Here is a 14,699-nt window from a genome sequence, read left to right as displayed (position 1 = left end):
CGGGGCCGGGTTACTTGGCTCTGCCTGGGCAAGTGCAGTCACCCAGGTCCGTGCGTCTGTGCGATTGGTTCCGCCCAACGAAACTCCTCTCTGGGGACGGTCCAACGTCCCCTCTGCCCCGCCGGCGGAATTGGTTTCGTTGGTTGTGCCCGGCGCCGCGCGCGGTATGGCTGCGGCTGTGCCCGTGGGGGGCGGCGGCGGCATTCAGGGCTCCCTGCACCAGCTCGTCTGCGCGCTGCAGGACCCGGACCCCGGCACTGCCGCCCTGCGCGGCTACCACCTCATCCGCAGCGTGGGGGAGGCGTGCGTGACCAGCACCGGGGACGGCGCCCGCGGTGCGTGTGACCTGCGCGGCGGTAACGAGCGGGCCCCTGGGCGGGGCGGCCCCGCTCCTCGGGCCCTGGCATGCTGGGGCGGGGCGCGCTCAGCCCATGCCCGGGAAGGGCTGTCAGGCGCCCGGCCGGCGGGGTCAGGGGAACCCACCCCCACGGCTGACCCCCTTGGGGGAAGGGGGTCATGGCAGTGAGCCCCACTCGTTCCTTGGTCACTGGCCCGTCAGGCGCAGCAGGGCCCTGCAGCGGGGTGTTGGGGTGCCCATGTGGACCGGAGAAGTGGGTCCCGGCGGCCTGTGCTTGGGGACAGGGAGCCCCGTCCCCAGTCCTTGTGTCGTCCTCACTCAGTTAGCCTGCGAAACGCTCTCCAGAGCGCCAGCGGCCCAAACCTGACCCTCCGCTCTCGGTAGCCCAAGGGGAGTCTTGCTCGGGGGAGCTTCCTGTGTTAAACCTGGAGAGACTAGGTGGGTGAGGGGCTGATACTTTCTGGGGGGGGGGGGGGAGAGACAAGCTTTTCGGTCCTGACTGCACAGTGCTGCACACTCTGCATCCCGCTGCTCCGCCAGCATCAGCTCACTGATGTGAGGGACACTGAATGGGAGCGAGCTGCTGCGCTGCGGGTACCAGGAACTCCCCCATCACCAGGCCAGTTGATGAGGGTTTTGGGTTACCATGTTCTCTCTGGAGCCAGCTGAGCAGGTTCACTGTGGTGCGGTTTGCTGTGCCAAGGCTGACCATGCTAGGGGCATCCATTGCAGCCCACTGTGCATTTGGTGCTGTGGAGCATTCTGCACGCATGCTTGCTGGATGGCTCCTCTTTCTCTTGAGCTCCCCGGTCTTTGCAAAGTGAACACTGACCATTCAGAAGTCATTGACTAGCTTTACATAGCTCTGTGATTTTTGTTGTTGTTTTATAAACTTTGCCTTTCTTGTTATGACAATATACTATATAAGACAGTTTAAAACTATTCTGTGCAGCCCTACCAGCCACCGTTCTAACTCTGTGGAATGCTAACCATAGCCTGGAGAGCCCCACCTTACTGGGTCAGGGGGCTCCTATCTTATTGAACCTTAGCCCCAGGAGCTCTATGCTATTAATCCTAGATCAAGGAGCTGTACCTTTTTGAACCCTAATCCTAGCCTGGAGACCCTGTACCCTATTGAACACTAGCAATTAATTGGGGGATGCGTCAGCCCTACCCTAATGAACCTTAACTCTAGTGCTAGGAGCCCTAACCTTTTAAACCCTAGCCTATTGAAACCTATCTTTATCCCAGGGAGCTCTGCCCTTTTGATCCCAACTGTATCCCATGGAGCCCTTGCAATTGCAGCCCTAGCCTGGGAAGCCCTAGCCTATTGAATCTTAACTCTAGCCTTGGGAATCCTAGTCTACTGAACCTTAACACTATTCTGGAGAGACCTATGCTATTGAACCCTAATCCTATACCAGGTAGCCCTAGCAGCACCTGTCATGCCCCTATCCTGGGGAGCCTCAGCCTATTAAATCCTAATACTATCCTAGAAAGGCCTGGCAGCCGCACACCTGTCCCTACCCTGTAGACTCCTAGCTCAGGGGTTCTCAAAAAGTCACAATAGGCTTAAGGCCCCCTTTTGGGTCGTGACCTTTAGTTTGAGAAATGCTGGCCATGCTCACTGAACCCTAACCGTAGCTGTGGGAGACCTAGCCTATTGTATCCTAACCCTAACCCAGAGAGACCTACCCTCTTAAACCCTTACCCTAGCCCAGGAAGCCCAACCTTCTTGAGCCATAGACCTAGCTAGTTGAACCCTAACCTGGGGTACCTGACCCTATTGAACACTAACCCTTGCATGGGGAGCCCTTGCAGCCCTATCCCTATCCAGCCGGAGCTGTTCAGAGTGGAGCTCCAGTAAGTATTTTCAAACCCATGGGGCAGAAGCCCTGAGCCCTGGAGCCTCACGTGGGGCAGAAGCCCCAGGGTGCCGGGAGATACTCTATGAGAATTTAAGTCCTGCCTACCCTGGTGAGCCCTAGCCTAACTGTAGACCTGGTAGCCATACTCTTCTGAAATGTAACTCTGTCCCGGGAAGCACTAGCTTATTTAACTGTCGCCCCAGGAGACATTCCATTTTTATCTTTAACCCTAGCTCAGGGAGCCCTAACCTAGTTAATATTAACCCAGGGAGTCCTACCCTACTGAACCCTAACCCTGGACCATCAAGTATTAGCAGCCCCAGTCATGTACTGCCCTATGGAGCCCATCCCTATTAAATCCTAACCCTAACCTGGGAAGCCCCTGCAGCTTGAGACTATCCCTACACTAGAGATCCCGAGCCTATTAAACCCTGTCTCTGCCCTGCGGATCCCTAGCCTATTGAAGCTGAACCCCACCCTGCAGCTCCGCTTCTATCACTACCCTGGGGTGCCCTACCCCATTGAACCCTAACCCTACTCTGGGGAGTCCTATCCTATTGAACCCTCATCTTAGCCTAAAGAGCCCTGCCCTATTGAAATCTAACAATGTCTTAGACATTTCTAGCCTTTGATCCCTGAGCCTAGCCCAGGGAGCTGTGCTCTACTGAACGCTAACCCGAGCCCCTCTACCCCTAGCCTGTTGAACCCTAACCCTCTCATGGGGTGCCCTACTCTATTGAATCCTCACCCTAGTGCAGCAAGCTGTAACACAATTAACCTTTACCCTGGGAGCTCTGGCCTACTGAACCCTAACTCTAGCCCAGGAGCTTTTGCCGCTGGATCCGGTCCGCAGACTGTAGTTTGCCCACCCCTGCTACAGAGGAAACCTTCCAGAAGTGAGCCAAGTGTAATCAAAGCAGTGATGTCTGCCTGAGTATGCAGACAGCTTGAAACTGACTCAAAGGGATGAACACCATTCATCTGCTTAGAATATCAACTTGAAACTGAAAACTGATTGTTTCAGATGAGGGAAACGAGGTAGACCTAATCTATCTAGGCTTCAGTAAAGCATTGGACATGATACAACAGGGGTCGGCAACCTTTCAGAAGTGGTGTGCTGAGTCTTCATTTATTCATTCTAATTTAAGGTTTTGCATGCTGGTAATACATTTTAACGTTTTTAGAAGGTCTCTTTCTATAAGTCTATAATATATAACTAAACTATTGTTGTATGTAAAGTAAATAAGGTTTCTAAAATGTTTAAGAAGCTTCATTTAAAATTAAATTAAAATGCAGAGCCCCCCGCACTGGTGGTCAGGACCCGGGCAGTGCGAATGCTACTGAAAATCAGCTCGCATGCTGACTTCGGCACCTGTGCCATAGGTTGCTTACCCCTGTGATACAACATGGGAAATTATTAGTGAAGTTGGAGAAAATGGTGATTAGTACAGGAACTATAAAATGCATAAGAAGTGGCTAAAGGAGAAACAGCAGCTTGTTCTGTTGAAAGGAGAACTATGGGTGGAGATTATTAGTGGCGTTCCTCAAGGGTCTGTCTTGGGACTGATTTTATTTAATATTTTCATTAATGACCATGGCACAAAAAGTAGTACAGTAGTGTACAAATGAAATTTGCTGATGACACAAAGTCAGGAGGCATTGTCGATACAGAGGAGGATTGGAATATTATACAAGAAGAATGGGATAGCCTGGAGGGCTGGAATTTTTTCTCTAACTTGGCGGCTCATCAGTTGGAAATGACAGGAGGAGGAGAAAGACCTGGGTGTGAAAGTTGATCACGGGATGACTAATGTAATAAATATGGCTGTGAAAAAGGCTATTGGGATCCTGAGATATGGCAGGTGAGGCATTTCCAGTAGAGCTGGAGAAGTATTAATACCATCAAACAAGGCACTATAAGACCTCATCTGGAATATCATGTACAATTCTGGTCACCCACATTCAATGAAGATGAATTTAAACTGGAACAGTTGCAGAGATGAGCTACTAGTTGGGTTAGGTAAATGGAGAGCCTGTTTTAGGAGAGGAGACAAACAAGCCAAGCTCTCTTAAGCCTAGCAAAACAAAGCCTAAGTGGGAATTTGCTGGCTCTCTACAAATACAGTGGGTAGAGGTTAACACGGGTGGGAGAAGAGCTACTTAAGCTAAACGACAGTGTTTGCATAACAACAAATGGGGATACACTGGCTAGGAATAAGCTTAGGCTGGAAGTTAGAAGAAGGTTTCTAACCATTAGAGGAGTAAGGTTCTGGAATAGCCTACCAATAAGAATGGCTGTTGTCAGAGCGGTACCGGTATGGTGCTCTGCTTTCTCCTTGTTGATATCACTTGGCTGCGTGCGTGAGTTCCCTCTGTGTGCTGCCCCAGCTCTGCAGATAGCTGACACAGCAGACCCGACGAGAATCCCCAATAACCACAGAGTCCAGTAAGATGCAAAGCCATGTCGGCTAGGTTTATTGCGACCTCGGACACCCGTGCAGGGTCCCCGTAGATTACTTAGTCTACCGGGCGTACTGCGAGAGAGTGCCTCTTGGCAAGGACCCGGCTCAGTGGCGGGACTTTCCACTCCCCCTTCGGCCGGACAAAGGCACCTCCCCAGGGATGCATTCTTATACACAGATACAAACAAGTTACACATCACACCTGACGTATTAAGGTACAACCTCTCTACGTAGCAAGTTGCAACCCTTCTACGTATTAAGGCACCGCCTTCTACCTTGTACATGTTGGTTCGAACAAAACAACTCTATCCATCATTTTACTCTTTTGTCCCTGTCATTGGGATTGGCCAGCCTGTTCTTTGTTATCTGTGTGGAATGTGCAAGTATGTGAATGTTCTGATATCTAGTGTTCAGTACCTTTTTAGGTACGTATCTTCTTGCAGCATCAGCCCTTTCCTTGCCAGCTTTTGTGAGCAGGGCCTGCCTCTGGCTCACAGCTTAACTTTGCTTTATGTTAGCAAAGTCTTGATCATTACTTTAGTTTAGGCCTCAGGCCTCATACCTGGCCTCTGATACCAAGGTTTATATCTTAGGGCCTCCTCTTACTACAATGGCGAGGGCAAACAAGCTAACTAGCTTAAGATGGAGCTTGCTGTGTTTGTGAATATGATTATATGAAGGGGTTGCCTGCAAAAGCACACAACTGGACTCAGTGACCCTGGAGGTCCCTTGTATGTTCCTGTGTTTAAAGTTCAGCAGTCACGCTTCAGTGGCGCCTGATTCTCCACTCTTGCATCTTGTGTAGTCATTTACATTGGTGCAAAATGAGTATAGAGTATAGAATGCTGCCATTCTGAGTTCATAACATTTCATTCTTCACTTTGTACTCTCTTTGCACAGATGTACGGTAAATGAATACACCAGGTATAAAGCAGTGGGAATCAGGGCAGTGGTTACTGACATTTTCCATGCAACTGTGAGCATGATGCCACTGTCTGCAGCTGCGTTCCCTACAGCTTGACTTTGGTCTGGAGCAGTGGAATAAAAGGCAGACAGCATCAGTGTGCTAGGGACCAGAAAAGTGCCTTGTCATTAAAACAGGGATTAGGAGCGTAGATCACAAAAGTATCAGATCTGTTACATATAACTTGTGTTGAGACTGATTTAAAAAGGCAAACTCCTATCACTCTTACATTGTCGAATATCTTATGTTTGGGTTCACTGACAGTACCCATGGAGAAAAGTACTATTCATCAGTCAGGATGGCAGAATCTGGTCCTAAAATTGTGCCCCAACTGCCACATCTACAACTGGCAGTGTTGCTGCAGGTGTTGGAAACTTACAGCTTCACTTCCTCTGATGTGTATTCATGCTTCTCAGTTCACTCTACTCTTAACTGAGGATCATATTTGTTACCTCCTGAACTGTTAAGCAGTTTTAAGCAGTTTGATTTATCTAATTGCTGTTTTTTTTTAAAATAACAGCTGTTAGGTTTAGAAATGAAATTAATTAGTTGTTTGCGGTATTGTTGTAGTCATGTTGATCCCAGAATATTAGAGACAGAAAGTGGGTGACGTAATAGTTTTTAGTGGACCAACTTCTGTTGGTGCAAGAGACGAACTTTTGAACTCCATGAAGTTCTTCACAAAATTTATTAATGGCAGGTGTATTTTGAAGAAATGAAAGTAAATACTATTTCACATAGCATGTAGTTATTGTGTGGAATTCACTGCCACAAGGGACTATGGGATTAAATTCTGTATTTGGATTTTTAAGAGCAGAATAATTTTAGGATTAATAACACTTGACTGTGGAAGAGGTTTCATGTTTTTCTGAAGCATTGGATGTTGTCCACCATTAGAAGTGGGATAGTGGACTTTGCTGGACCATCGGTCTGATCTGTCATGTAAAATACTATGTTCCTGTCCAGACTCCTCATAGTTTTACTAGATGAAAATCAAGACTTGTTGATACAACCTTTTTGGTCCTGTCTACTCTGGTATTTGAAATCATGATAGCACCTTTTTGGCAAGAATATTATTTAAACATATCTCTGGATAGGAGCTAACACAGCTTTAAATGTTAATATAGATATGTCTTAGTCCAGGATGACTACTCCTCATACTAATTGATTAAAACATAATTGACAGGTTGCCCTTCGGGTTCATTGCAGACCTGATGTTACTGTACCGGTTCTGGCCCCAGGATTGGGAGGTACAAAGGTGGTCTAAAGCCACCTTTCTCTCATCCCTGGTTCTGTGCCAAGCAGAGTTGGACTGAACCTGAGCTTTGAACGTATGTGAAGTGAACATTTTACAAACAGAATTTAGGGTTTAATCCTGCAGCCCTAATTCATGTGATTGGCCTTTTTGGCTTCAGTGGGAATATTAATGTGAGTAAGGACTGCAAAATCACGTCCTTATTTAGCACTGAAAATAATTAGTTGCATTTTGGCACAAGGACATTCTTTAAAAGTGGATGTCCTGAATAATGCCCAATACTATCTAAATAATCAGGTTCTAGGAGCCACTTGTTTAGAAATAGAGTGTAAATAACAAAGCAAATAGTTTGATGGTTTTTTTCCTCTTCCTACAGCATTGCAAACTTCACTGGTGTTTTCCAAAGATAATGGATTACTTATGTTTGTCCGCAAATCTCTCAGCATTGAGGAAGTGAGTTGATGAACTTAGTTATGATTTTTTTTTAAGAACTGTTGCAATATTTTTCATTGTTAAGTAAGATATACAGGCTTTCATTTCTAAAAAGGAACTTTGTTTTTTCAGTTTCGAGAGTGCAGGGAAGAAGCTTTAAAATTTCTCTGTGCCTTTCTGGAAAAGATTGGTCAGCAAGTTCATCCTTATGCCCATGATATTAAGGTAAGTGAAGGAAAACTTATTTTTAAAAATCGCTGTCAAATACTTTTAACAGTTCTGCAGTGTTTTTAATTTAAACATGAAAGCTTGAAAGATGTATAAAAATATGACTAAGACCAGGTTCACGGCTTTCCTTTATGCAATTCATCCCCCTTGCCCAATGTTTCTAATAGAGCTAAAACAGAAGCGCAATTTTGGTTTACGTATTAATGCACTGGTGTCATTAAAAATGTTAATATACTTTGGTCATATTTGTTCAAGTATCTTGGAACCAGCAGGGTTAGAATATATTTTTATCTCTCTCTCTCAAAAAAAAAAAAAAAAAAAAAAAAAAAAAGGTAGTTGCTGGGTTTGGTGTGTGTGTGGTTTTTGTTTTTTTTGTAACGTTCTATCAGTGAAATATTTGATTTAAAATAATACAATATTTTGAATTCTTCTGCTCCAGTTTGTAACCTTTGAAGTGACTTTTTTAAGGCCTGTTTTTTTTCAGAGGAGTTGAGTACCTGTAGAACTTTGAAGTCAGTGGGTACTGTGGGTGCTCATCATTTCTGAAAATGTGTCCCTTAGGGTATGTCTATACTGCAGTTAAAAACCCATGGCTGGTCCATGCTAGCTGACTTGGGTTTGTGGGGCTCAGACTAAGGGCTGTTTAATAGCGGTGTAGACATTCAGTCTCTGGCTAGAGCAGGGGTCTCCAAAGTGGGGTATGCGCACCCCAGGGGGTGTGCAAGAGGATCCTTGGGGGTGTGCGGCAGGAGGAGCGCTTTTTTTTTGCTTTGGCAGTTCGGGCAGGAGTCCGAGCGGCTTTTTTTTTTTTGCGTTAGCAAAAACGGTAGAACCCGCACGGCAGGGGGTGCGTGCTCAAAAATTTTTTACTGATGGGGTGCGTGACCGAAAAGTTTGGAGACCACTGGGCTAGAGCCCAGACTTGAGGATCCTGTGAGGTGGAAGGGTCCCAGGGCTTGGGCTGCAGCCTGAGTTGGAATGTCTACACCACAATTAAACAACACCGTAGTCAGAGGCCCGCATGCCCAAGTCAACTGGCACAGGCCAGCTGCGGATGTGTAATTGCAGTGTAGACTACCCGAAGAGTCTAAACTGCTCAGTAGTATCCATTTAACTGCAGGTGTTTGTGCCATTGTACTTTTTGAGCTCGTGGTAATAGCCTCCTGCTTAAAAGGAAAAGTGACTAGTAACAGATGATTTGCTGCATGGGGTCCTTTTATTCTAGAATTTGCTTCCATCTAGGTTTACTGAAACTTGGATTCGCTAATTTTTAGGACACAGTGCAAAACCAATCTTTTCTTTTGGGTTTGGTTGAGGGATGTGGGGTAGTCATGTGATGGGTAAGTATTGCTGTTTTCTGGGTGAGTGTTTATTCTAGTCTGCATTGGCTTTGTATGAGATGCTGTGTATTTTTATTCTTGGGTTTTGTACATTTTAAATGTAAAATATCTAAAATCATTGGGGAAAGGTATTTTATAAAATATCTTAAATTATTTAAATATTTTTAAATCTTCCATCCTGTTGTTAATCATTATGATCTATTTTTTCCCAACCTAGCTAACTTGTATTAGCGTTTACACAAAAGAAAAGGCTGCAAAATGTAAAATCCCAGCTCTGGAGCTTCTCATTAAGGTAAAACATAATTTACAGTTCATTATTTCTAAGCCTAGAGACTTTTGAGTTATGCCATGGCTGGTGTTGAATGCAACAAACTCAGAAAGTCTACCATAACAAGGGAGGTTTGGTGGTTTAATTCTGTAGGAGGAGTATTAAAAAGATATTTTTCTGCCCACGAATTAGTCCTAATCTCCTTTGACCGAATTGCTTAATTAAAGATGCCATCCCTTAATTTGTGTTGGAAGACATCTTGGATTTTGAGGGCAATCACAGAGTGCATCTTTATTCCCAATTTAATTGCTGTTCTTTAAAGCAACACTGTCAACTTAAAAATCACACTTCTGTTTGAAAATATTAATTTGTTACAGATAACAACTAAGATAATACAACTGAAAGATATTTGAGGCACAAACTAGTTTTATATATATATATGTATTTTTAAGTTTACTTAGTGCATATGATAGCTTTTTGTATATCATAATTTTTACTGTTTTCCTTGTATAGTGCATTATGCCCTGATCCTGCAAACACTTATGCATGTGCTTAACTTTACATATGGCTGTAGTCCTTTTGAAATTAATTCTTCTGTGGTTTGAGTGGGCCTTACAGCAACAGGGAGAGAAACATTTTTAAAACTAGGTAAACATGCTTATGAAACTGCAGACATTAACAGGTGTCATATCCTAAAACTAATTATAACTCATTTTTTTTAAACTGATTATGTTTTTAATTGAGGTGCCCTTTTGACCTAAAATTACAGCCAAAATATGTACAAGGAACATAGGAAGTTAGAAAAATAGAACTACATATACAATAGGATGAGCACATGATTTGCATGAGGAAAACACAACAAAACCAATATTTATTGTATAGAAAGTAGCTTGTCTTTACCTACATCTTATAGGATCAGAAGACATATCAACCACCTTTAACTTAATCCGCTAAACCAGTGGGGCTACTTGTGCTTAAAGTTAGGTGTGCAGCTAAGTATTTTTTATGACTTGGGGGGCCTTATTTACCTGGGTCCAAGTGGAAACAAATAGAATAGTTGTTTTTCCTCATTTGTGGGTATCTTGTATATATTTCCAGTTACTTCAAAATTTACGGTCTTCCTTTCTCATGGAAGAATTGAAAGTTGGAGAGATCTTTAACAAATTTTATGGGGAACTTGCTGCACGAAGTAAAGTGCCTGACACAGGTGAGCCTTATCTTTTCTAGCAACATTATTACTTATTTTATTTACTATTTTTAGTATAGTAGAACCTCAGAGTTATGACCACCAGAGTTACAAACTGACTGGTCAACCACCCATGTCATTTGCAACCGGAAGTACACAATCAGGCAACAGTAGAGACACCCCGAAAGCAAATACAGTACAGTACTGGATGAAACGAAAACTATTAAAAAAAAATAATAATAAGGAGATAGTTTAAAAAAAAAAAGATTTGACAAGGTAAGGAAACAGTTTCTGTGCTTGTTTCATTTAAATTCAGATGGTTAAGAGCAGAAATTTTCTTCTTCATAGAAGAGTTTCAAAGCTGTATTAAGTCAGTGTTCAGTTGTAAACTTTTGAAAGATCAGCGATAATGTTTTGTTCAGAGTTACAACCAGCCTCCATTCCCAAGGTGTTCATAACGCTAAGATTCTACTGTATTAATATCTTGATGGATTTTTTCCAACAGTAATGTGGGTAAGATGGGAGAAGCTAGGACTTGATTTAAAATAAAAACAATACTTCAAAAACAGTCTTTAATGAATAAACATACGTTACATACAGTACTAGTAGTAAGACTGCTCGGTTGGGAGTTGGGAAATTATGTATAAATGCATTTGACATTAGTGAATAGGGAAATCATTAAATGTTACTATTTAGTATACTGTCTCTAAATACTAGTCAGCTGTCCATATGCTTTGTAAGACCAATAAAACAATATCATCATCATCCTCCTCCTCTCTGGAATAAGTGTCCTCAGAAATATTGACTGTCACATATGGTAGAGCTAGGTAGGGGTTTTCTGCTCAGCCCTTGTATGGTCCAGCGCCATGTTAACAACATTCCACTTACATCAGTGAGGTTGTGCCCACACAGAGCTCATGACAAGAGTCTTAGGCTATATTCATGGCCGGCTCCAGGCACCAGCCAAGCAAGCTCGTGCTTGGGGCGGCATTCCGGCGAATCCTAGAGTGGCACAGCTGCCCTATTTTATTTTATTTTTTTTGCTTTGCTTCCAGGTCCAGCTGCCCTGCACCCAGGGTTTTGGGTTTGTTTTTTTTACTGTGCCTCCGGGTCCGGCTGCCCTGCGCCTCCCTTTTTGCTTTTGCTTGGGGCGGCAAAAAAGTCAGAGCCGGCCCTGGCTATATTTATATTAATGATGCATTGTTTTTAAACTTTCACTGCTGCACTCAACTCTTCATTAGGGACTTAGAATGTCAAGGTGCTGAGCACCCTGTTTTCTCAAATCCCATTGATTTCAGTCTGAGTTGAGGGTATGTGGCACCTCACAGGATTGAGCCCTATAATTTAGTATTTAAAACTAGTGGTTTGAATAACTTGAATAAATTAATCTTCACTATATGAACTGGTAATTAATTTCAAATCCAAGCATGGAAGAACATGTATGTATGAAAGCATTGTTTTACTCTTTCGTTTGCCGGTCATCATGCCAAGATACCACTAGCCTTAACTGCCTAGATAGGTGGATGGACAGACACACTGACTTTATTATAATGGTGTCTAACGACTGTATCATATGCCACAGAGATCTCAAAGTAAGTGATGTATATATTGATATTTTTTTAGTACTGGAAAAATTATATGAGCTCCTTGGAGTCTTGGGAGAAGTCCAACCTAGTGACATGGTTGACAACTCTGAGAAATTATTCCGAGCTTTCTTGGGTGAGCTGAAAACACAGGTATGATTGGAACCTCTCGTAGGACTCTGTCAATCGCTTTTCTCTGGTGGGTGTTGTGGGTGTTGAATTGCCATTCATGCCAAGATTGTTGGATACTTCATTTAACCAGATAATTATAAAACACAGTTTGAACAATTTTATTGTTAATAGCAGTTGAGTGTTTGTTTTCTCTGGTTACAGGGTCTTGGGTAGGTTACAGGTGGCGGGGAGACCTAGTGGCCATTAGCTGAGTAATGTGGGGAGGGGAGAGGGAAGAGCATGATCATCATCAGCCTTAGTGCTCTGCATAGGGGATGTGTTTTCCATTAGAGGCCAGTTTCTTATTTGGACTCTAGTAAGCTGCAGAACTTCATTGCACTGTTTGGTTCAGAAGGTTGGCATCACAGCTATGCCTTACCAAAGTCCTCACTTGTTTGTTTCTATCTTACTCTTCTAATTTAAGCATAATATTTTCTTTAAAACTTTTTTATTTTCAGATGACCTCAGCAACAAGAGAGCCCAAACTACCAGTAGTAGCAGGGTGTCTGAAAGGACTGACTGCGCTTATGTATAACTTTACTAAATCCATGGATGAAGGTGCAGTCTTTTTTTTAAATATATATAAAGACATCTTGACTGTTTTACACCCGACAGGGAGCAGCTGTTCATCTGGTCTCAAGATTCACTCTTTTATAGATAAGAATGGATACAAGCAGTTGTGCATTCTGAGTGAATTTCCCCCCATTGGCAGAAGGCCTGCTCATGCAAGGCCCTTCATGCCCAAGCACCCTTCGGGTGCCCCAGTACGTAGGACAGTGTGGTCAGAGTGGTTGCATAGAGTGGGAAATTGAAGTGCTATTTATCCAGGAAGTACTGGGCAGCTGTACAACCCCAAGTGAAAGTTTGAACTTTCTTATTCATAATTATACACAGGCACATTTACACTAGCATACCCATGTTGTTTAAAGAGTGGTTTTTCAGCAAGTCAAACAGAGAAGTATATTTAAAAAAAAAATTTTAGAAGCATCCTCAGGGAGAGTTTCCCTTCCTTTAAGAGTGTGATATTTTAAATATTGTCTCTTCATGTCCATAACAAGATAATTGTATCTTGCTGTTTTGACACTCTCAGAGGTGCCCTTAGTGAAATGTTTCATTATTGTTGTTATCCTACAGATCCCCACACTTCAAAGGAGATTTTTGATTATGCAGTGAAGGCGATCAATCCACAGGTAGAATTTTTGATGAGTATCTTCCAAGTGTGCATTCTTCTACATATATTAGTTCTGAAGAGCAAGTCATTTATGGTGAACCTTTTATTTTTACAGGTTGACCTAAAGCGATATGCAGTACCTTTAGGTAAGATTTTATTTTACAACTGTTTGCAGTGCGGTGGATACCAAGCATATCTTGGAGGAGACATGTTTCCTCCTCTGCTTATTCCCTTCAAAGAATACAGCATATTCTGCATTCTAGGCTAGAAGAGTGGAGTGAGAGAGTGTGCCTTTGTGATCTAAGGAGTTGAAAATGGAGTAGTTGGCTGAACAAAGCAAATTCTAATACTCAGCACCAACACTGCATCCAACACTTAACTTAATGGCATTTCTCTTTCTGTAATGTGACAATTTTTGAATGCCATATCCAATGTGTTCCAAAATTTCAGGGAATGTTCTAGGCATCTGGGCATACACAGGATAAAATCCAGATTTAATGAGTAGCTATGTCATGCCTGCCCTCTAACCTGGGGTGTCCTTTACTGCTTTGCTGGTATAGCCTCCTGTTTGGATTGATCACAAACAACCTCCAGATAACTTGGCACCCCAAATGGAATTTTTCCAGGCACTTCAATTAAAACACACTGGATTAGATTAAACCAGGGGTTTTCAAACTGGGGGTAGGGACCCACCGAGGGGTCACGAGGTTATTACATGGGGAATCGCGAGTTGTCAACCTCCACTCCAAATCCCACTTTACCTCCAGCATTTATAATGGTGTTTAATATATATTAAAAAGTGTTTTATAATTTATAAGCACTCAGAGGCTTGCTATGTGAAAGGGGTCACCAGTAAAAAAAAAAGTTTGAGAGCCACTGGATTAAACAATAAAACAAGTTTATTAACTACAGAGAGAGATTTTAAGTGAGGTACAAGTAACGAGGTGTAAAAATCAGAATTGGTTACAAGAAAATAAAATTAAAACACTACAGGTTCCTAACTTAAGAAACGATATCAGATTCAAGCAAGGTTTCTCTCACCACACACTCTCAGTAGTCTTACTGACCAAAGTTCCTAGGCCAGGACCTCTTCTCCAGATCAGTGGCTGCTTCCTTTGTTCCTTTTGGTGTAGTGAATTGATGAACAGAGCGAGGAGTGCCTTGGGCTGTCTGTCCCTCATTTTTATAGTATCCGTCGTCCTCTTGAAGTACATTTCCACCTGAGATTCAGGGGATAGAAAGTCTGTGTAGGAAAAGCTGTTCATTGCTGCTTTTCCTCACTTGTCTGAGGTTTCTTTGTCTGCCCTTCCTGCTTGATGATTCTGTTTACTGCTTAAATGCAAATAAAGCAGAGCACACATTCCTTTGTTTGACACAGACCTGTTTTCCAACTTCTGCTGTGGTTTGGAATGT

At 43.2% G+C, this 14,699-nt stretch overlaps 1 protein-coding gene across 8 annotated transcripts in view; it reads left to right on the top strand.

The window, feature by feature from the left end:
- The first annotated feature begins 40 nt into the window (after positions 1-40).
- Positions 41-14,699, top strand: part of PRKDC (protein kinase, DNA-activated, catalytic subunit) — a 167,138-nt gene continuing 152,479 nt past the window's right edge. For 7 of the 8 annotated variants that reach the window (XR_005595057.1, XM_039527362.1, XM_039527361.1 and 4 more), the window contains exons 1-9: positions 41-335; positions 7,284-7,360; positions 7,472-7,564; positions 9,125-9,199; positions 10,274-10,382; positions 11,985-12,097; positions 12,574-12,673; positions 13,250-13,305; positions 13,402-13,432. Coding sequence is in view for 7 of the 8 variants with exons in the window: in XM_039527362.1 (XP_039383296.1) it covers positions 167-335; positions 7,284-7,360; positions 7,472-7,564; positions 9,125-9,199; positions 10,274-10,382; positions 11,985-12,097; positions 12,574-12,673; positions 13,250-13,305; positions 13,402-13,432 (823 nt within the window). In the remaining variant the exon portion in view is untranslated. The remainder of the gene's footprint in view (positions 336-7,283; positions 7,361-7,471; positions 7,565-9,124; positions 9,200-10,273; positions 10,383-11,984; positions 12,098-12,573; positions 12,674-13,249; positions 13,306-13,401; positions 13,433-14,699) is intronic. The other variant, XM_039527360.1, reaches the window with a different exon arrangement.

The sequence above is a fragment of the Mauremys reevesii genome, linkage group 2 (genome assembly GCF_016161935.1).
Source record: "Mauremys reevesii isolate NIE-2019 linkage group 2, ASM1616193v1, whole genome shotgun sequence".
NCBI lineage: Eukaryota > Metazoa > Chordata > Testudines > Geoemydidae > Mauremys > Mauremys reevesii.
Note: the sequence above shows the minus strand (reverse complement) of the source record. Positions and strands in the feature narration are given on the sequence as shown.